Below are 14,274 nucleotides of genomic sequence, written 5' to 3'. Positions count from 1 at the left end.
TAAAACCCATCAGGTGCTTGGTGGGGATGATCAGCATTGATTGCCGCTTGCTTGTCATCAAGCCTTTGCTAGTTTCCTGCACCCTTCTCCTGGTGAAGGCAGCATGGGTTCCCTTCTTCCCGGAAAGGAAGTGAGAGGCCTAGACAGACTAATGATGGTAGGTGAGAAATAAGAATGTGGGCAGGAGGTGAGTGCAGGGTAGACATAGTTGAAAGGAGACTCGTGGCCAGAGGGACCGGGAGGAGGAACAGCCTGCAGGAACGGCAAGGGCTGCTGAGTGCTGGGGCCTCACTGGGTGGAGGACCTGGAATGCATGTGTGCAGAGGGCCTGGGTCCAGGCCTGCCCCATGGGGCTCCTTGGAGCCCTCTGGTGCTCAGCAGGACAGTGCTCCCCGCAGGTGCTGTGCATTCTGGACAGCCGGCTGTGCCAGGAGGTCCGGATCCTCGTGGCTGCAGTGAGTGCAATGGGAATCCCTTGTGCCCCTCCAGGAGGAACTGGCAGCAGCCAGAGTCCCAAGATCTTTTCTGAGCAAGACAGGATAGGTTTCAGCAGAGCCTGTTCCCGGGCAGGCATCCCAGGCCCTTGGTGCCCCTGGAACTAGATCCCAGGGAGGGCAGTGTCCTGCCTGGGCTGTGTCCCTCCTCCACCAGAGCTGAGGACCCCTGGTGGCGTGCATGTGTATTAAGCCATGAAGCCTTTGGCCAACAGCCACTTTCTGCTCCAGAAATGGACCTCCCCGCAGAGGGCCAAGATCAAGCGTGGATCCGGCTTCCCCCTTCTTCCCTGGAAGAGAAAGGGAAACACTTAAGCACAGCATGTGCAGACGTCTCCCCTTGGCTGGGTAGCCAGGGGCTCAGCACAAGCAGGCTAGAGTGGCCCAGGCCACAGCCTACCCTCCACTGACCTCCCACTCAGGACACCATCAAATCTGTTCTGCTTGCTACATGCAGAACCTTCTCTGCATCTTTACCCACAATCCCCTCTGTTAACAAGACGACAGTGTGGCCAAGTCCATGTGTCCTTTTGCCTTGACCCCAAATCCATGGCACATGCAGAATCATTGACCCGCCATCCTCTCCTGGTGTCAGAATGGTACTTGCCTTTGAACACATTGGCCTGCCCTCAGAGTTTCCCCCTCCATGATGATAATGTTCTTGGTGCTTCTTCACAGAGCAGTGGGTGTGGTGCTCTCCCGGCCCCTGGCTCGGCCCTCTCTGCCTTGTCTGGCAGCTTTGACTCTGATGCAGGTCACCACCCTGTGCTCTGGGCTCCACAGGACCCTCTCCCCCAGCCATCCTGTATGCTAACCTTTCTCCTGCGCAGAGCACTTCGGCCCCTGTGCCAGGTGCATGGGAGAGCCTTCCCGATTCCTGAGCCATTGCGGCCTTTGTCAGGGTGCACAGAGCCTCCCCTGAGGGCTGGTGGAGAGTGAGTGTTGCCAGCACAACTCCCCAAATGCGCCTGATTGGGGCAAAGACAATTTTAAGAGAGACCTGTGTGCATGGAATCGATATTGGTGTGATGTTAAAGTTCTGTTGCACTGGAGTGCGGTCACTGTGCTTGGATTCCTTCCAGTCGAGGGTGAATGAGACACTGTCCCACTTGCTGTGACAAAGCGCTTTTCAGGTGTTGGGTCTTCGTCCGTCTTTGGACGGACCGGAGGAGGGGTAAGTGCGGCCGCTCGCCTGTTCCCCAGCCTCCCTTAGCCCAGGAGACAATCAGATGCAGCGGGGAGTCAAGTCAAGCAGGAACTCATTTATTAACAGGGAGCATCCCCTTTTTAAAGCAAAAGACTGCGTGGGAGGAGAGGAAATGGGACCAACCAATCACTGAAAGGCCATACCTTATCATGCACCTAAACTTCCATGAGTTGTTTACACACTGAACCTAAACAAATCAGCTCTGCCCACTCAACTTCCTCTCAGGGCCATCTTTGCTACCTGTGTTCCCCACAGATTCCCCCACATATTCATTCACCCTTTTTGTTTTAATGGCAGATCCACCTCCCAGTTAGTTATCCTTTTCCGCTCCTCTGTAAGGGTTATTTTAACAGGATTACATATGGCCGCGGAACGAGGTTGGAGGCAAGTCTGGAAGGAGGTCCCTGGTGCATAAGAGCCTGTCCCAGTTACCTCTCATCCCCACCTAGCACAATAATAAACATTAGCCCCACCACAGTTAGAGTTTGAAATGTCCCAAGCAGTAAAATTTAAAACAAACTGTGTAGACATAACAAAGCAATCCCGGGAACCTGATGTCTTTCAAGTAAGCCAGTTCCTTGTACGTGCCTTCAAGCGAGCACAGAGGTCAAGATGACCTTTAAACTTTACTGTCAGCTCCCAACACCCCATCTTTGTCTAAAGAAGCGAACCCTCCTGTCTTAGGTTGGGTAGATTGCCTTGTCTGTCTTACCCGTCATCAGGAACTTCTTCAGAGCAAAGCTGAAGGCCCTGTCTTAGGTTGGTCAGACTGGCACCCCCTCTTACCCGTCTCTGGCTGCGGTTCCTCTCGGGGGAATTTATTCACTTGGAGCTTGATTTTATGTAACTGGCTGACTCATAAGAGTTTTGCAGTGCACGTATAATGCAAGGAAGGCATAGAAAAAGCATCAGCAAAAGCATTCCCAGGTCAAGCAATGTCATTAGCCCTTTAACCTTAGGGATGGGATAGCAGTCTTTGCCACTGTAGAGTCCAGAGATGGGGCTTGTTCTAGAGCAGGTTTTAGACATATTTACAGGACACATAACAAAAGGTGGTTGTACAAGCAATTAGTAAAAGAACAATTAGAACAGGTAACATTAAAATGGATAGCTCCTACAAAAATATGTTTTAAACAGTCCATAAGTAATGACATAGGGTGGTGATCAAAATGAAGGTCAGGCCACCAGGTCGAAGGGACAGCTTCTCTTGTGGTGCTATTGATTGCCAGTGCTGGTCACTGCCCAGGTCACCCGTTGAGGTTGATGTGGATTCCGTAGCCATTGCCAGGACTGGGAAGGTCAGGACAGCCATCAGCTAGAGTATCACCATCTGCAATTGTTAAAGAACACAAGAGCTTCTCAAGGGCTGGTTGCCCTTGGGGATGGTTAGTTTATCCTTGGGCATCCTCCTGTCTAGAGGAAATGGGTAAAAACTTAAGGTTCCTGGCAGGGATACAAATGGGGGCTGTCTCCCCTATGGGAAAAATGCATCCAAATCCCCTGCCCATGGTAACTAGGGGGTCAGGTCCTCTCCATTGTTGTGTCAGGGGGTCTTTCCACCTGACTTTTACTTGGGGCTTAGGGTTTAGTTGTCCCCAGTCAGTTGCCCCTTTTGAAAAATTGAAAATGTTAATTGTATATAGGGGGCTAACTCCCCCTTTTTGTTTTAATTGCTCCTTAAAACATTGCTGATTTCTTTTTATAATTGCTTGGCCTTGGGGATTATAGGGAATTCCCGTACTATGATTAATATGCCATTTGTCAAAAAACTTTGACATTGCTTTACTGACAAAACAGGGTCCATTATAGGTTTTAACTTGTGCTAGTAGACCCAAGATGGCGATGCATTGAAGAAAATGTGTTTGCGAATGTTTAGTCCTTTCTCCTGTATGTGCTGTGGCCCAGGGAGAGTTTGGGCCATCCTCCGCCACCGCCTGGCGGAGCTCTTTAAGATCCTTAGCTTTCCATGGATACCATTTCAAGGGCCTGTTAGCCCCTGATGCCACATTGACCAGATACGCTTGGGGAAGCGAATCCTGTGGCCGAGAGTCTGGGCTCTTGGGTGGCCCTTCCTTTCCAGGGCTCTTTGGTGGCCCTTCCTTTCCAGGGCTCTTTGGTGGCCCTTCCTTTCCAGAGGAGGTCTCCGAGTAGGTTACTTCCCCAGCCCTTGGCCCCTCCGTGTGGTAGGGGTCTGGGTTTTGCAAGTCCCTCTCGCAGGTCTCGTAGGGCGCTGTACCTCCCTTCCAATCAGGGGAATAGGGAGGGGGCCTAGGACCATCCGGGGCACCTGAGTAGCTGCCTCTGCCCCTGCATGCACAGATAGTGCGTTCCCGGTTGAATTTGACCTTTTCCTTTTCCTTTTCACTTTTCAAGTCTTCCTGTACTATTTCTAGGCCTAATGTTGCCTCCTCCTGTTCTTCTGTGAGATTGCATTACCCATACTTAGGGTTTCACTTACCCTGAAAGACCGCTTAGCCTCGGCCGGTATCTTTTCCTTTCGTGCCCCACGTTGGGTGCCAGATGTTGGGTCTTCATCCTTCTTTGGACGGACGGGGTCCGAGGAGGGGTAAGTGCGGCCGCTCGCCCGTTCCCCAGCCTCCCTTAGCCCAGGAGACAATCAGACGCAGCGGGGAGTCAAGTCAAGCAGGAACTCATTTATTAACAGGGAGCATTCCCTTTTTAAAGCAAAAGACTGCGTGGGAGGAGAGGAAATGGGATCAACCAATCACTGAAAGGCCATACCTTATCATGCACTTAGGCTTCCATGAGTTGTTTACACACTGAACCTAAACAAATCTAGCTCTGCCCACTCAACTTCCTCTCAGGGCCATCTTTGCTACCTGTGTTCCCCACAGATTTCCCCACATTCAGGATGCTAGAGGACTCTCTGCAGAAGTAGAGGTGCCACCACCCTGGTGCACCCCCCGGAAGGCAGGGCCTGTGCACCCTGCCCAGAGCAGCTGGCGTGCATTTCACTTTTTATAAGTGGCAACCACACAAACCACAATCACAACCCAATTGCAGAGGAGCAATTGTCAAGTCCTAGGCTTTCTAGGGAACCAGCCAGCACCCTGAGGGCCGGGGAGGTGGGGGTGCTCAGAATCCACGGCCTGGGGAAGGAGATCACACACTCTCACCAGGTGAGTGCTTTGTGCTCAGAGATGCCGCAGCCACAGCCACTGCTGCTGCTGCTGCTGCTGCTGATGATGATGATGATGACAGAGTGGAGGAATTGCTGCTCGTTGAGTGCTATTAAGAGAGAGTGGCAGCTGTGCACGGGTGGCTCTCGCCTGGGAATCTCACTACTCAGGTGGCTCAGATCTGAGGATTGCGGCTCCAAGCCTGCAGGGAAGACTCATCTCCAAACAATCCCCATGAAACTGCACTTGGTGCTTTGGCTCAAAGTGGTAGAGCATTCGCCTTGAGCAAATGACCTCATGGACAGAGCTCAGTTGCCCAGTTCAATCCCCATGATTGACCAGAAAACCTTAATAAAGAAGAGACAGTGGCACATGTCCATGGAACCGCTGTCCTTGGGATGACAAGTGCATGGGCCACTGTGCCCATCTGTGGGGTAAGAAGGGGTCTTGAAAACTCTTGGTTGGATTAGCCTTAAACCACAATCCTTCTATTCTCAGCGTGGCTAGCATCACAGGCTGGAAGCACTGGTGCTGGGCTGAGATACATGCCAGATTCCTTCCACAGTAGCTGAGCCACTCTGGCTCCCCACTAGCAATGGTTGAAAGTTCCTGTTGCTCCACATCCTGGTCAAGTTTTGGTGTTGTCGCCTTTGGAGTCTGGCCATTGTGACAGAGTGCAGGGCTATCTCACCATCGGTTCACTTGTATCTCCATGATAACATCGATGTCAAGCATCTTCTCAAATGCTCATTTGCCACCTGCATGTTTTCTTTGATGAGGGGTCCATTAAGATCTTAGCTCCTTTTTACACAGAATGGTTTGGCTTCTTACAGTTGAGTTTGGGGGGGAGTTGCTGTACTAGGGATTAAACTAAGATAGGGCCTTGCAGTTGGTAGGGTGGTACTGTGCTCTTGAGATATAGCCCCAGCCTTTTTGCTTTTATTTTTCCAAATAGACTCTTCCTGTTGTGTCTGGGTGGGTCAGGACCTCAGTCTGCCTACTTTCACTTCCTGCCTAGCTTGGATGGCAGGTGTTCACTGCTGCACCCAACTTCTGTGTTTGAAGTCAACTCATGGACTTGTTGCCCCAGCTGGCCTCGAACCACAGTCTTCCGGATCCCCACTTCTCTAGCAGCTAGGATTATTGCCGCAGCGGCCCCCGCCCCGCCCGCCCCTCTCTGGTCCGCACAGGGGCTGAGCGGGCAGCGCACGTGCTCAGCCAGCGCTGCAGACGCAGGGCCCGGCGAGGGCCTGGCGCACAGCCTTCCTCGGCCGGACGGCGAAGCGGGCCTCTGCGGGCAGGATCATCGGGTCCTGTCCGGGGGCGGCCTCAGGGTTAGGGGCGCGGTCAGGAGGCAGAGGGGTTAGGGGGCGGAGCCCCAGAGTCCACGTGCAGATGCAGAACTTCAGGCTTGTGGCGTCGGGGCGTGGCCTTTGGAGGGGGTGGGGAAAGGGGCGGGGCATCTGGTCACCTCAGCGAGTCAGGGTTCCTGTGGGGAATTGGAGGAGGGGCCTCAGGGTGGGAGGGGCGTGGCCGGGTGGTTTGTGGGCGGAGACTGCGGCAAGGGGAGCAGGAGGGGCCCTGTGCCTCTGCTCTGGGCTGGGGTTCAAGAAGGGTGGGGGCCGAAAAGGGTGGGAGTCTGTTTGGCTCCTCCGTCTAGGAGGGAAAGGGGTCAGGCCGCCATCGGGCATCCGGGGTAGAGGCCAGGGGCCCAGAGGCGGCATCCGGCCTTCAGGGCGGGGCCCGGGGCGGGGCTCCCGGCGAGCAGGGAGAGCGGCCATTGGTGAGGTCATTGTGCTCCTCATGTCCTGGCCGGGGTGACTCCGTCTAATCCGTGGGCGCAAACCTGGGGCTCAACCCGCCCTGAAAGCCTCCAGGGACAGCAGCGGATGGGGACCGCTCTCATGGTTCCCCAGCAGTGCACACTGGCGGGTGAGTGTTGTGGAGCCAAGGACGGGGACGAGAGGCGGGGCCGGGGAGAGGAGAGGCGGGGCCTGGGAGAGGAGAGGCGGGGCCTGGGAGAAGAGAGGCGGGGCCTGCGAGAGGAGAGGCGGGGCCGGGGAGGGGGAAGGCGGGGCCCGGGAGAAGAGAGGCGGGGCCGGGGACGGGGAAGGCGGGGCCGGGGAGAGCAGAAGCGGGGCCGGGGAGAGCAGAGGCGGGGCCGGGGAGGGGGAAGGCGGGGCCGGGGAGAAGAGAGGCGGGGCCGGGGAAAGGAGAGGCAGGGCCTGGGAGAAGAGAGGCGGGGCCGGGGAGAGGAGAGGCGGGGCCTAGGAGAAGAGAGGCGGGGCCGGGGAGGGGGAAGGCGGGGCCTAGGAGAAGAGAGGCGAGGCCGGGGAGGGGGAAGGCGGGGCCTCGGAGAGGAGAGGCGGGGCCGGGGGGAAAGGCGGGGCCGGGTAGAAGTGGCTCACACCTACAATCTAGCTCCTCTGGAGGCTGAGATCTGAGGATCACAGTTTGGAGCTCCCCACAGCAGATCAGTCCATGAGATGCCATCTCCAAAATAATCAGCAAAAATAAGGGCTGAGGGTGTGGCCCAAGTGCTCCAGTGCTCGCTGAGCAAGCCAGGGCAGCAGAAATGAGGCCTGGGTTCCAACCTTAGTGCAGGCCAAATACACAAATGAGAGGTCAGGTGTTCCCTGCCCGGTTCCTAGGTTTCCCAGAAGCTAGTAGGAGTTATGTGTTTCATGGCTGGAGGAGTAGGAAACAGTAAGGTAAAGGTAGACCAGTAGTACAGGGAGATGAAAGGACTGATTTTGGGGCCTGAGCCAATCACAGGTGGCGGTGTGTGTAGTGTTCAGTAAGCATTTCTGAGAAGGCCTGTTAGGGGTATTTGAACTCTTTCTCTCCCTCTCTCCCTCCCTCCCTTCTTCCCTTCTTCCCTTCCTGCCTTCTTCCCTCCTTCCTTCCTTCTCTTTCTCTTTCTCTTTCTCTCCCTCCCTTCTTTCCTTCTTTCCTTCTTTCCTTCCTTCCTCCCTTCCTTCCTTCCTTTTTTCCTCCCTTCCTTTCTCTGTCCTTCCTTTCCTTTCTTCCTTTCTTTTTCTTAGGCTGGGACTTGAACTCAGTACCTGACCCTTTTGCTCCTTCCCTAACACTATCCTAACTGAGCCCCACCTCAAACCCCAATATTCCAATTCTTAACCATGAAAACTCCTGACTTTCGAAGCTCAGTGACCAGCGCTGGCCCAGCATGCGCAGGTTCCTCACAGAAAGTCAAAGGAAAGAGATGCTGGGAGGAGGTGAGGGAAGGCGGGGGAGCAGCTGAGCTTCCCACTCTGTGTTTCAGGAAAACTGAAGCACTACTTGCTTCACCCCGGAACCCTTCTCCTGATGACTCTCGCTCTGGTCTTCTTCAGGTAAGAGGCTGGGCTTGGGAGTGGCCCGCCGGACCCGGGTGGGGCCCTGGGCTGCCTTCCACACCACAATCCCAGCAGGATGAGGGTGCTGCCACCCTCAGCTGGGCTAGATGGTGTGTCCGGCCTGTCCTGGCCTGTGCCCTTGGCCCTCACAGTGATGCCCATTTTCCTTCCACTAGGTCGAGGGGCTCTGGGCTGGGTGGTTGGCCTGGGGAAGGGGAGGAAGGCCAGTCTGGGCAGAGGGTGGGGCCAGGCATCAGACTTCTGCAGGCCTGCATCCTGAGCAGCTGTCTCTGCCCACTTGCTTCTCTTAGCCCCGGGTTCTGGACCCCCAGCAGACAGGTACAGGGAGGCCTGGGAGCTGAGTCCAGGTGAGTGAGGCTGAGGGATGGAGGAGGAGGGGCCTGCGTGGCCTGTGCTGGGAGAATGACCTGTGTGTCCCGTCCGGCAGCTTTTGTCACCTCAGTTGCCCTAAAGCGTCGTCTGCCTGTCCCCCTTTGTCCTCAGCTCCCATCTGACCTCCAGCCCCGACCCTGGGCTCCCCTGGCTCTCTGTGCCCTCCACCTGAGGATCCTGTCGAGTACATGGCTTTGCCTTCCACCCTCCTGCCTCACCCCTGTACCAGGTGGTCCCCAGGTCCTCATCTGCCTTTCTGTGTGTCCCACATCCGTGGGCTTCTCTTTGCCTTCTCAGCCCTGCCATGCCAAAGCTGTTCTGTGTGAGGGGAGGGGGCTGGGCTCCCCGCCCATGCCTGATCTGGGCAGTGGAACTTCCCCTGCCTTTGCATTGCCTTCTTCTCCTCCTGCAGTCAACCAGACCACGCGGCTCAGCTCATGTGCGCTCAGCACATGCAATGTCTGCTTTCCTTGAACCAGCTGCACTCAACTGACTTTTTTTAAAATTACAAAACATTTTTGCCTGGTCAAGGCTCATACCTGTAACCCTAGCTACTCAGAAGCCTGAGATCTGAGGATTGTGGTTCAAAGCCAGCCTGGGCAGGAAAGTCCCTGAGACTGTTATCTCCAATAAACCACCAGAAAAATTGCAAGTGGTGCTGTGGCTTAAGTGCTAGAGCGCTAGCCTTGAGCTGAAGAGCTGAGGGACAGCGCCCAGCGCCACAACTGACAAACACAAAACAAAACAAAACTTTTTTTTAACATTTTAGAAATGGTTATTATAAAGGAATGTAGAGAGGAGTTACAGTTACATAAGTCAGATAATGAGTATATTTTACTTTGGGCAATGTCACCCCTTCTCTCTCTATCTCCCAGATTTTACCTCCCTCCCCACCCACAAGTTGTAGAGTTCATTTTCAACGCAGTGTCCAGTGAGTACCACTGCTGAAATTGTTTATCCTTTGTCCCTCCATTTCTATGTCCCCTTTACCTTCCCAAAGACAGATAAGTGAATAAACAAGACAAAAACAGTACAAAAGCAGCAATGAAGAAATAAACCTCTTGTTTCCATTTCCTGGAGTTCATTTTGATAAACATTAGTTTATCTGATCAGATGCACATAGGCATTGTGCCTTTGTGTTCACCTGACTCAAAGAGCAATACTCTCAGGCTGGTGTAACTAGGACTCAAACTTCCTCTGTGTGTGTGTGTGTGTGTGTGTGTGTGTGTGTGTCTGTGTCTGTGTCTGTGTCTGTGTATGTATCTGTGTCTGTGTGTCTGTTTTCGTGTCTGTGTGTATATCTGTCTGTTTGTCTGTGTCTGTGTCATTGAGTATGTGTGTGTGGCAGTACTGATGTTTGAACTCAGGGATTTAGTACTGTCCCTTAGCTTTTTCACTCAAGGCTAGCTCACTACCACTTGAACTACAGCTCCACTTCTGGCTTTTGGTGGCTAACTAGAAATAAACATCACACAGCCTTTCCTGCCAAGGCTGTGTTTGAACTGCAATACTCAGATCCCAGCCTCCTGAGTAGCTGTGATTTCAGGCATGAGCCACTGCACCAGCAGGTTTTGCCCTTTTGTGAGTGGCGTGATTTTGTCACCTGTGTCATCAGGGTTCATCCCTGCTGCAGCCTGCACTGCGCTTCCCTGCCCTTTCCATGTTGACTCCTACTCCCAGAGCCATCACGGGAAGATAATGATGGCTGCTGCAGGCTCTGCCCTGTGGGCTCCTCATCTGTGGGGTCCGCTGCTCCCAGTGTCCCAGGCCTGGCATGGACAGGGTTTCCTGCCACCTTTGAGGCTGGGCTCTGACACCCTGAGATGGGGAGCTTGGGCTCTGGGTGCCACAGAAACTGCCACAGGCCAGTCTGAGGCCCAGGAGACCTGGTGTGGGCATCTGATGGTCCCTGGGACAGAGATTGCTGCTCAGCCCCCGCCCCCCTCCCCCCAGAGTTACAGGAGCCACTAGGCCCCTCCCAGCCTGTAGCCTGGAACCAACAGCCCTGAGTTCCTTGGGTATTCGATTCCTCTCCCACATTGCAAAGACAAATTAGAGACTGGAAGCCTCATGCCTCAGCCCCTCCACCAGCCCTGGCTCTGGGTGATGTGGGGTGTAGCCCGCGCAGCCGGTAAAGGACGGCTCCCCACACCCCACACCCCGTGGGACGAGGGTCCCGAGTGACTCCTGTGCACACCTGTGTTTTGGTTTTCAGGATGGTGTATCCCCAGCCGATGGCTCTGACGCCCGCGTGAGTAAATGGACTGACACTGCAAGGGGCGCAGGGGTCTGTGGCAAAGATATGCACAGGTAGTTTCTTAGGGCTGGCTTGTGGCTTGGCTACCATGCCTGAATCCTCCACAGGGCAGGAAAAAGCAACAAACAAACTCTCAAGATTTTCCTGGATTAGTGCTCAATGTTCTGTTTCCTGTTTGTTTTTTTGTTTGTTTGTTTTCTTTTTGTATTGGAGGTTGACCTGAGGACCCCAGAGGATCTTTTCTTTTTCTTTGACTTGAGTTCCTGGCAGAGTCACAGGTTCCCTAAGGCTGGTTGGGTGGGGTGAGGACCACTCCAAGCCTTGCCAGCAGATCTCACCTCATTCTGCAGCAGCAGGGCCGGCATTCGGGGCTGGCTGCTGCCTGGTCCCCTCGAGTCTGATTTGCCTCTGGTTGGTCTCGAGGTGATGGCCAGGTCTGCCAGTGGGAGGACAGAGGCAGCCAGGGAGAGGGCAGGTACGGCGGTGGGCACACATTGCACACCGAGTGTGGCTCTCTTTCTCTGTGCAGTAGGAGAGACGTCCTTGTCCTGACGCCGTGGCTGGCTCCCATCATCTGGGAGGGGACCTTCAACATTGACATCTTGAATGAGCAGTTCCGGCTTCAGAACATCACCGTGGGGTTATCTGTGTTTGCTGTCAAAAAGTAAGAGAGGGCTGGAAAGTTGGCTCAGTGGTAAAGTGCTTGCCTCTCATGCATGAAGTCCTGGGTTCAATTCCTCAGCACCACATAAGCAAAACAAAAACGAAAACAAAAAAAAAAAAAAACAAGAAAAAGTAAGAGATTGCGCAGCGTGGAGGGCAGAGGCCTGGGGACACCCAGATCTGTCCTGTGTTCAGGCCGCGGTGGAGGGTGGGGGGAGATGGAAGGGTGGCTGTGAAAGTTCCTTCACTCTGTGACCTTCCTGGGCCCCGGTGGCTCAGCCTCTGGTCCAGCCCAGTGCCATTTCCCCTGACAGCTGGTGCCGCGTCTCCTCCCTCTATCCCCTCAGCCAGGGGAGGCTGCACCCCCTCTGCTAGAGGAGGCAGCAGGAGAGGAGGGAGGAGCCTGGCTTCCTCTGGGAGCAGCAGGAGCATGGTGCCGGCCAACCGGGGGCCGCTGCTGTACACTGTGATGCCAGGCAGGCCTGAGGCGACAGTCTGTAGACCACCCGACTGCAGGCCTCTGCGGGTGGCAGCCCATCGGTCAACCCCAGGGGTGCTGGTGGGACCCGCTGGATGGGAGCTCGTGAGCAAGCTGCCTCAGGCCCAGCTGCCCTGTGGGAGGCTGTGGAGAAAGGCCTGGGTGCAGGAATGGGCCCTGGGGTGGAGATGAAAGCTCGTGCCCGCCACAGAGCAGCAGCAGCAGTGTGCAGAAGGACCCTAGGACAGCCCGAGGCTGCCACCACCTCACCAGCTGGGACTTGAGGCGGTGGTGGCTGGCGGGAGGGTCTCAGAAGGGCACAGATGCAGCATGAGCACTCTGGTCCCACTGCCGGGGACTAGAGCAGCACCCAGCACAAAAGCCCTGCTGCCACGTATGGGCACGCTGTCTCCCTGGGACCCGGTGCGGGCCCAGCAGACACCAGCAGGTGCTGAGCCCGTGGGAAGGCAGCCAGCCACCCCACCGCTGTCAGCTGGGGCTGAAGCCTTGGTGGCTGCGCTTGGTGCCCTGAGAAGGATTCACTGAGGAGCCCGTGCCATGTGGGTACGAAGGGTGAGCGTGGGCAGCAAGTGGAGAGCCCTGTCCCGGGGCAGGGGCCGAGGCTCTGGGCAGCCTCGAGGGGGGACCGGCCATGAGGCAGGCGGAACCTTCCTGAGCTACAGCTCTTGCTCTTGGCTCTAAGGCCCGGGTGTGAGCAAACGCTGGTGGGTCTGCCCCTTCTTCCTCAAGTGCCCATCTGCCTGGCCTGCCGCTCCCTGCGCTTCCTGAGGATCCAAGGCCCCTCTTAGGTCTACCAAAGGTTTACTGAGGCCATTGTCTGAAGGCTACTTCATGCTGTGAAGAAAGGGCTGGGTGTAGAGACTCTTCCTTCCCCAAGAGGGGGCTGCGGGACAGGTCCACAGGAGGGGAGACAGTATGCAGACCTAGGGACCCTGGACAGCTGTCCTGGAGTCCCAGGGTCCCCGGCCAGGTGTCCTGGAGCCCCAACGTCCCTAGCCAGGTGTCCTGGAGCCCCAGGTGATCAGGAGCGTGGCAAAGACACATTTAAGATCCAGGTGCGTCACTCAGTCTCGTATGGGCCGCAGAACGGTGGGGCCATAGGAAGCCTCTGGCTCTGGCTCAGGTCTGCTGTGGACTGTGGAGTGCTGGTGGTCCCCATCTCTGACAGAGCAGGGTGATTGGCAGGAGAGGGTGGGGTTCCGCTGGACCCGGGTGGGTTCTGGCTCAGGCCCGGCCACACCTCCCCCACCCCTCATCCTCCCTTGCAGGTACATCACCTTCCTGAGGCTGTTCCTGGAGTCTGCGGAGCAGCACTTCATGGTGGGCTACCGCGTCACCTACTACGTGTTCACCGACCGGCCCGCAGACGTGCCCCAGGTGGGGCTCGGGCGGGGGCGGCGGCTGGCGGTGCTGCCCGTGCGCAGCTACCCGCGCTGGCAGGACGTGTCCATGCGCCGCATGCAGATGATCAGTCAGTTCTTGGAGCAGCCCTCCCGGCAGGAGATGGATTATCTGGTGTGCGCTGACGTGGACATGAAGTTCCAGGACCACGTGGGCGTGGAGATCCTGACCCCGCTCTTCGGCACCCTGCACCCCGGCTTCTACACGAGCAAGCGCGATGCCTTCACCTACGAACGCCGGCCCCAGTCCCAGGCCTACATCCCCCACGACCAGGGGGACTTCTACTACATGGGGGCCTTCTTTGGGGGCTCAGTAGCGGAAGTGCACCGGCTCACCAAGGCCTGTCATGAGGCCATGGCGGTCGATTGGGCCAACAACATCGAGGCTGTGTGGCATGACGAGAGCCACCTGAACAAGTACCTGCTGCTCCGCAAGCCCACCAAGGTGCTGTCCCCGGAGTACCTGTGGGACCTGCACATGCTGCCCTGGCCCTCCGTCCTGAAGAAGCTGCGGTTTGTCGCTGTACACAAGAATCACCAGGAAATCCGGAACCGCTAGCGGGATTGGAGGGCGGTGGTCAGCGACGCCAAGGGCATGCAGCCCGTGCTGCACTGGAAGGCTTTTAGAGAAAAGGCTTAGTGCCCAACCTTCCATTGACACTAGAAGTTGCTGAAGCTCCCCTCCCCCATCTCCCCACCTCTGTCTCCCCTGTCCTCCCAAGGCCAGCAGGCAGGCCAGGCACCAACTCGCTACAGAGACAGGCCTGGTACCCGGGTGCAAGTCGGGGCCTCTAGGATGGATGACCTTGCCATCGGCCCCCACTGTGTGTCCTCGGCTCTCGAGGCAGGTGGTAGCAGCCCCTCC

At 56.1% G+C, this 14,274-nt stretch overlaps 1 protein-coding gene across 1 annotated transcript; it reads left to right on the top strand.

The window, feature by feature from the left end:
* The first annotated feature begins 6,698 nt into the window (after positions 1-6,698).
* LOC138816703 (histo-blood group ABO system transferase 2-like) lies at positions 6,699-13,968 on the top strand. Its single transcript, XM_070006714.1, has 6 exons — positions 6,699-6,773; positions 8,125-8,194; positions 8,509-8,565; positions 10,806-10,841; positions 11,377-11,511; positions 13,278-13,968. The coding sequence occupies exons 1-6, from the start codon at positions 6,731-6,733 to the stop codon at positions 13,966-13,968; spliced, it is 1,032 nt and encodes a 343-aa protein (XP_069862815.1). The 5' UTR covers positions 6,699-6,730.
* Positions 13,969-14,274: the final 306 nt, after the last annotated feature.

Source organism: Dipodomys merriami, unplaced genomic scaffold, assembly GCF_024711535.1.
Source record: "Dipodomys merriami isolate MVZ:Mamm:240054 unplaced genomic scaffold, mDipMer1.0.p SCAF_11, whole genome shotgun sequence".
NCBI classification, from domain to species: Eukaryota; Metazoa; Chordata; class Mammalia; order Rodentia; family Heteromyidae; genus Dipodomys; species Dipodomys merriami.
This window is presented reverse-complemented; position numbering and strand designations above follow the sequence as displayed.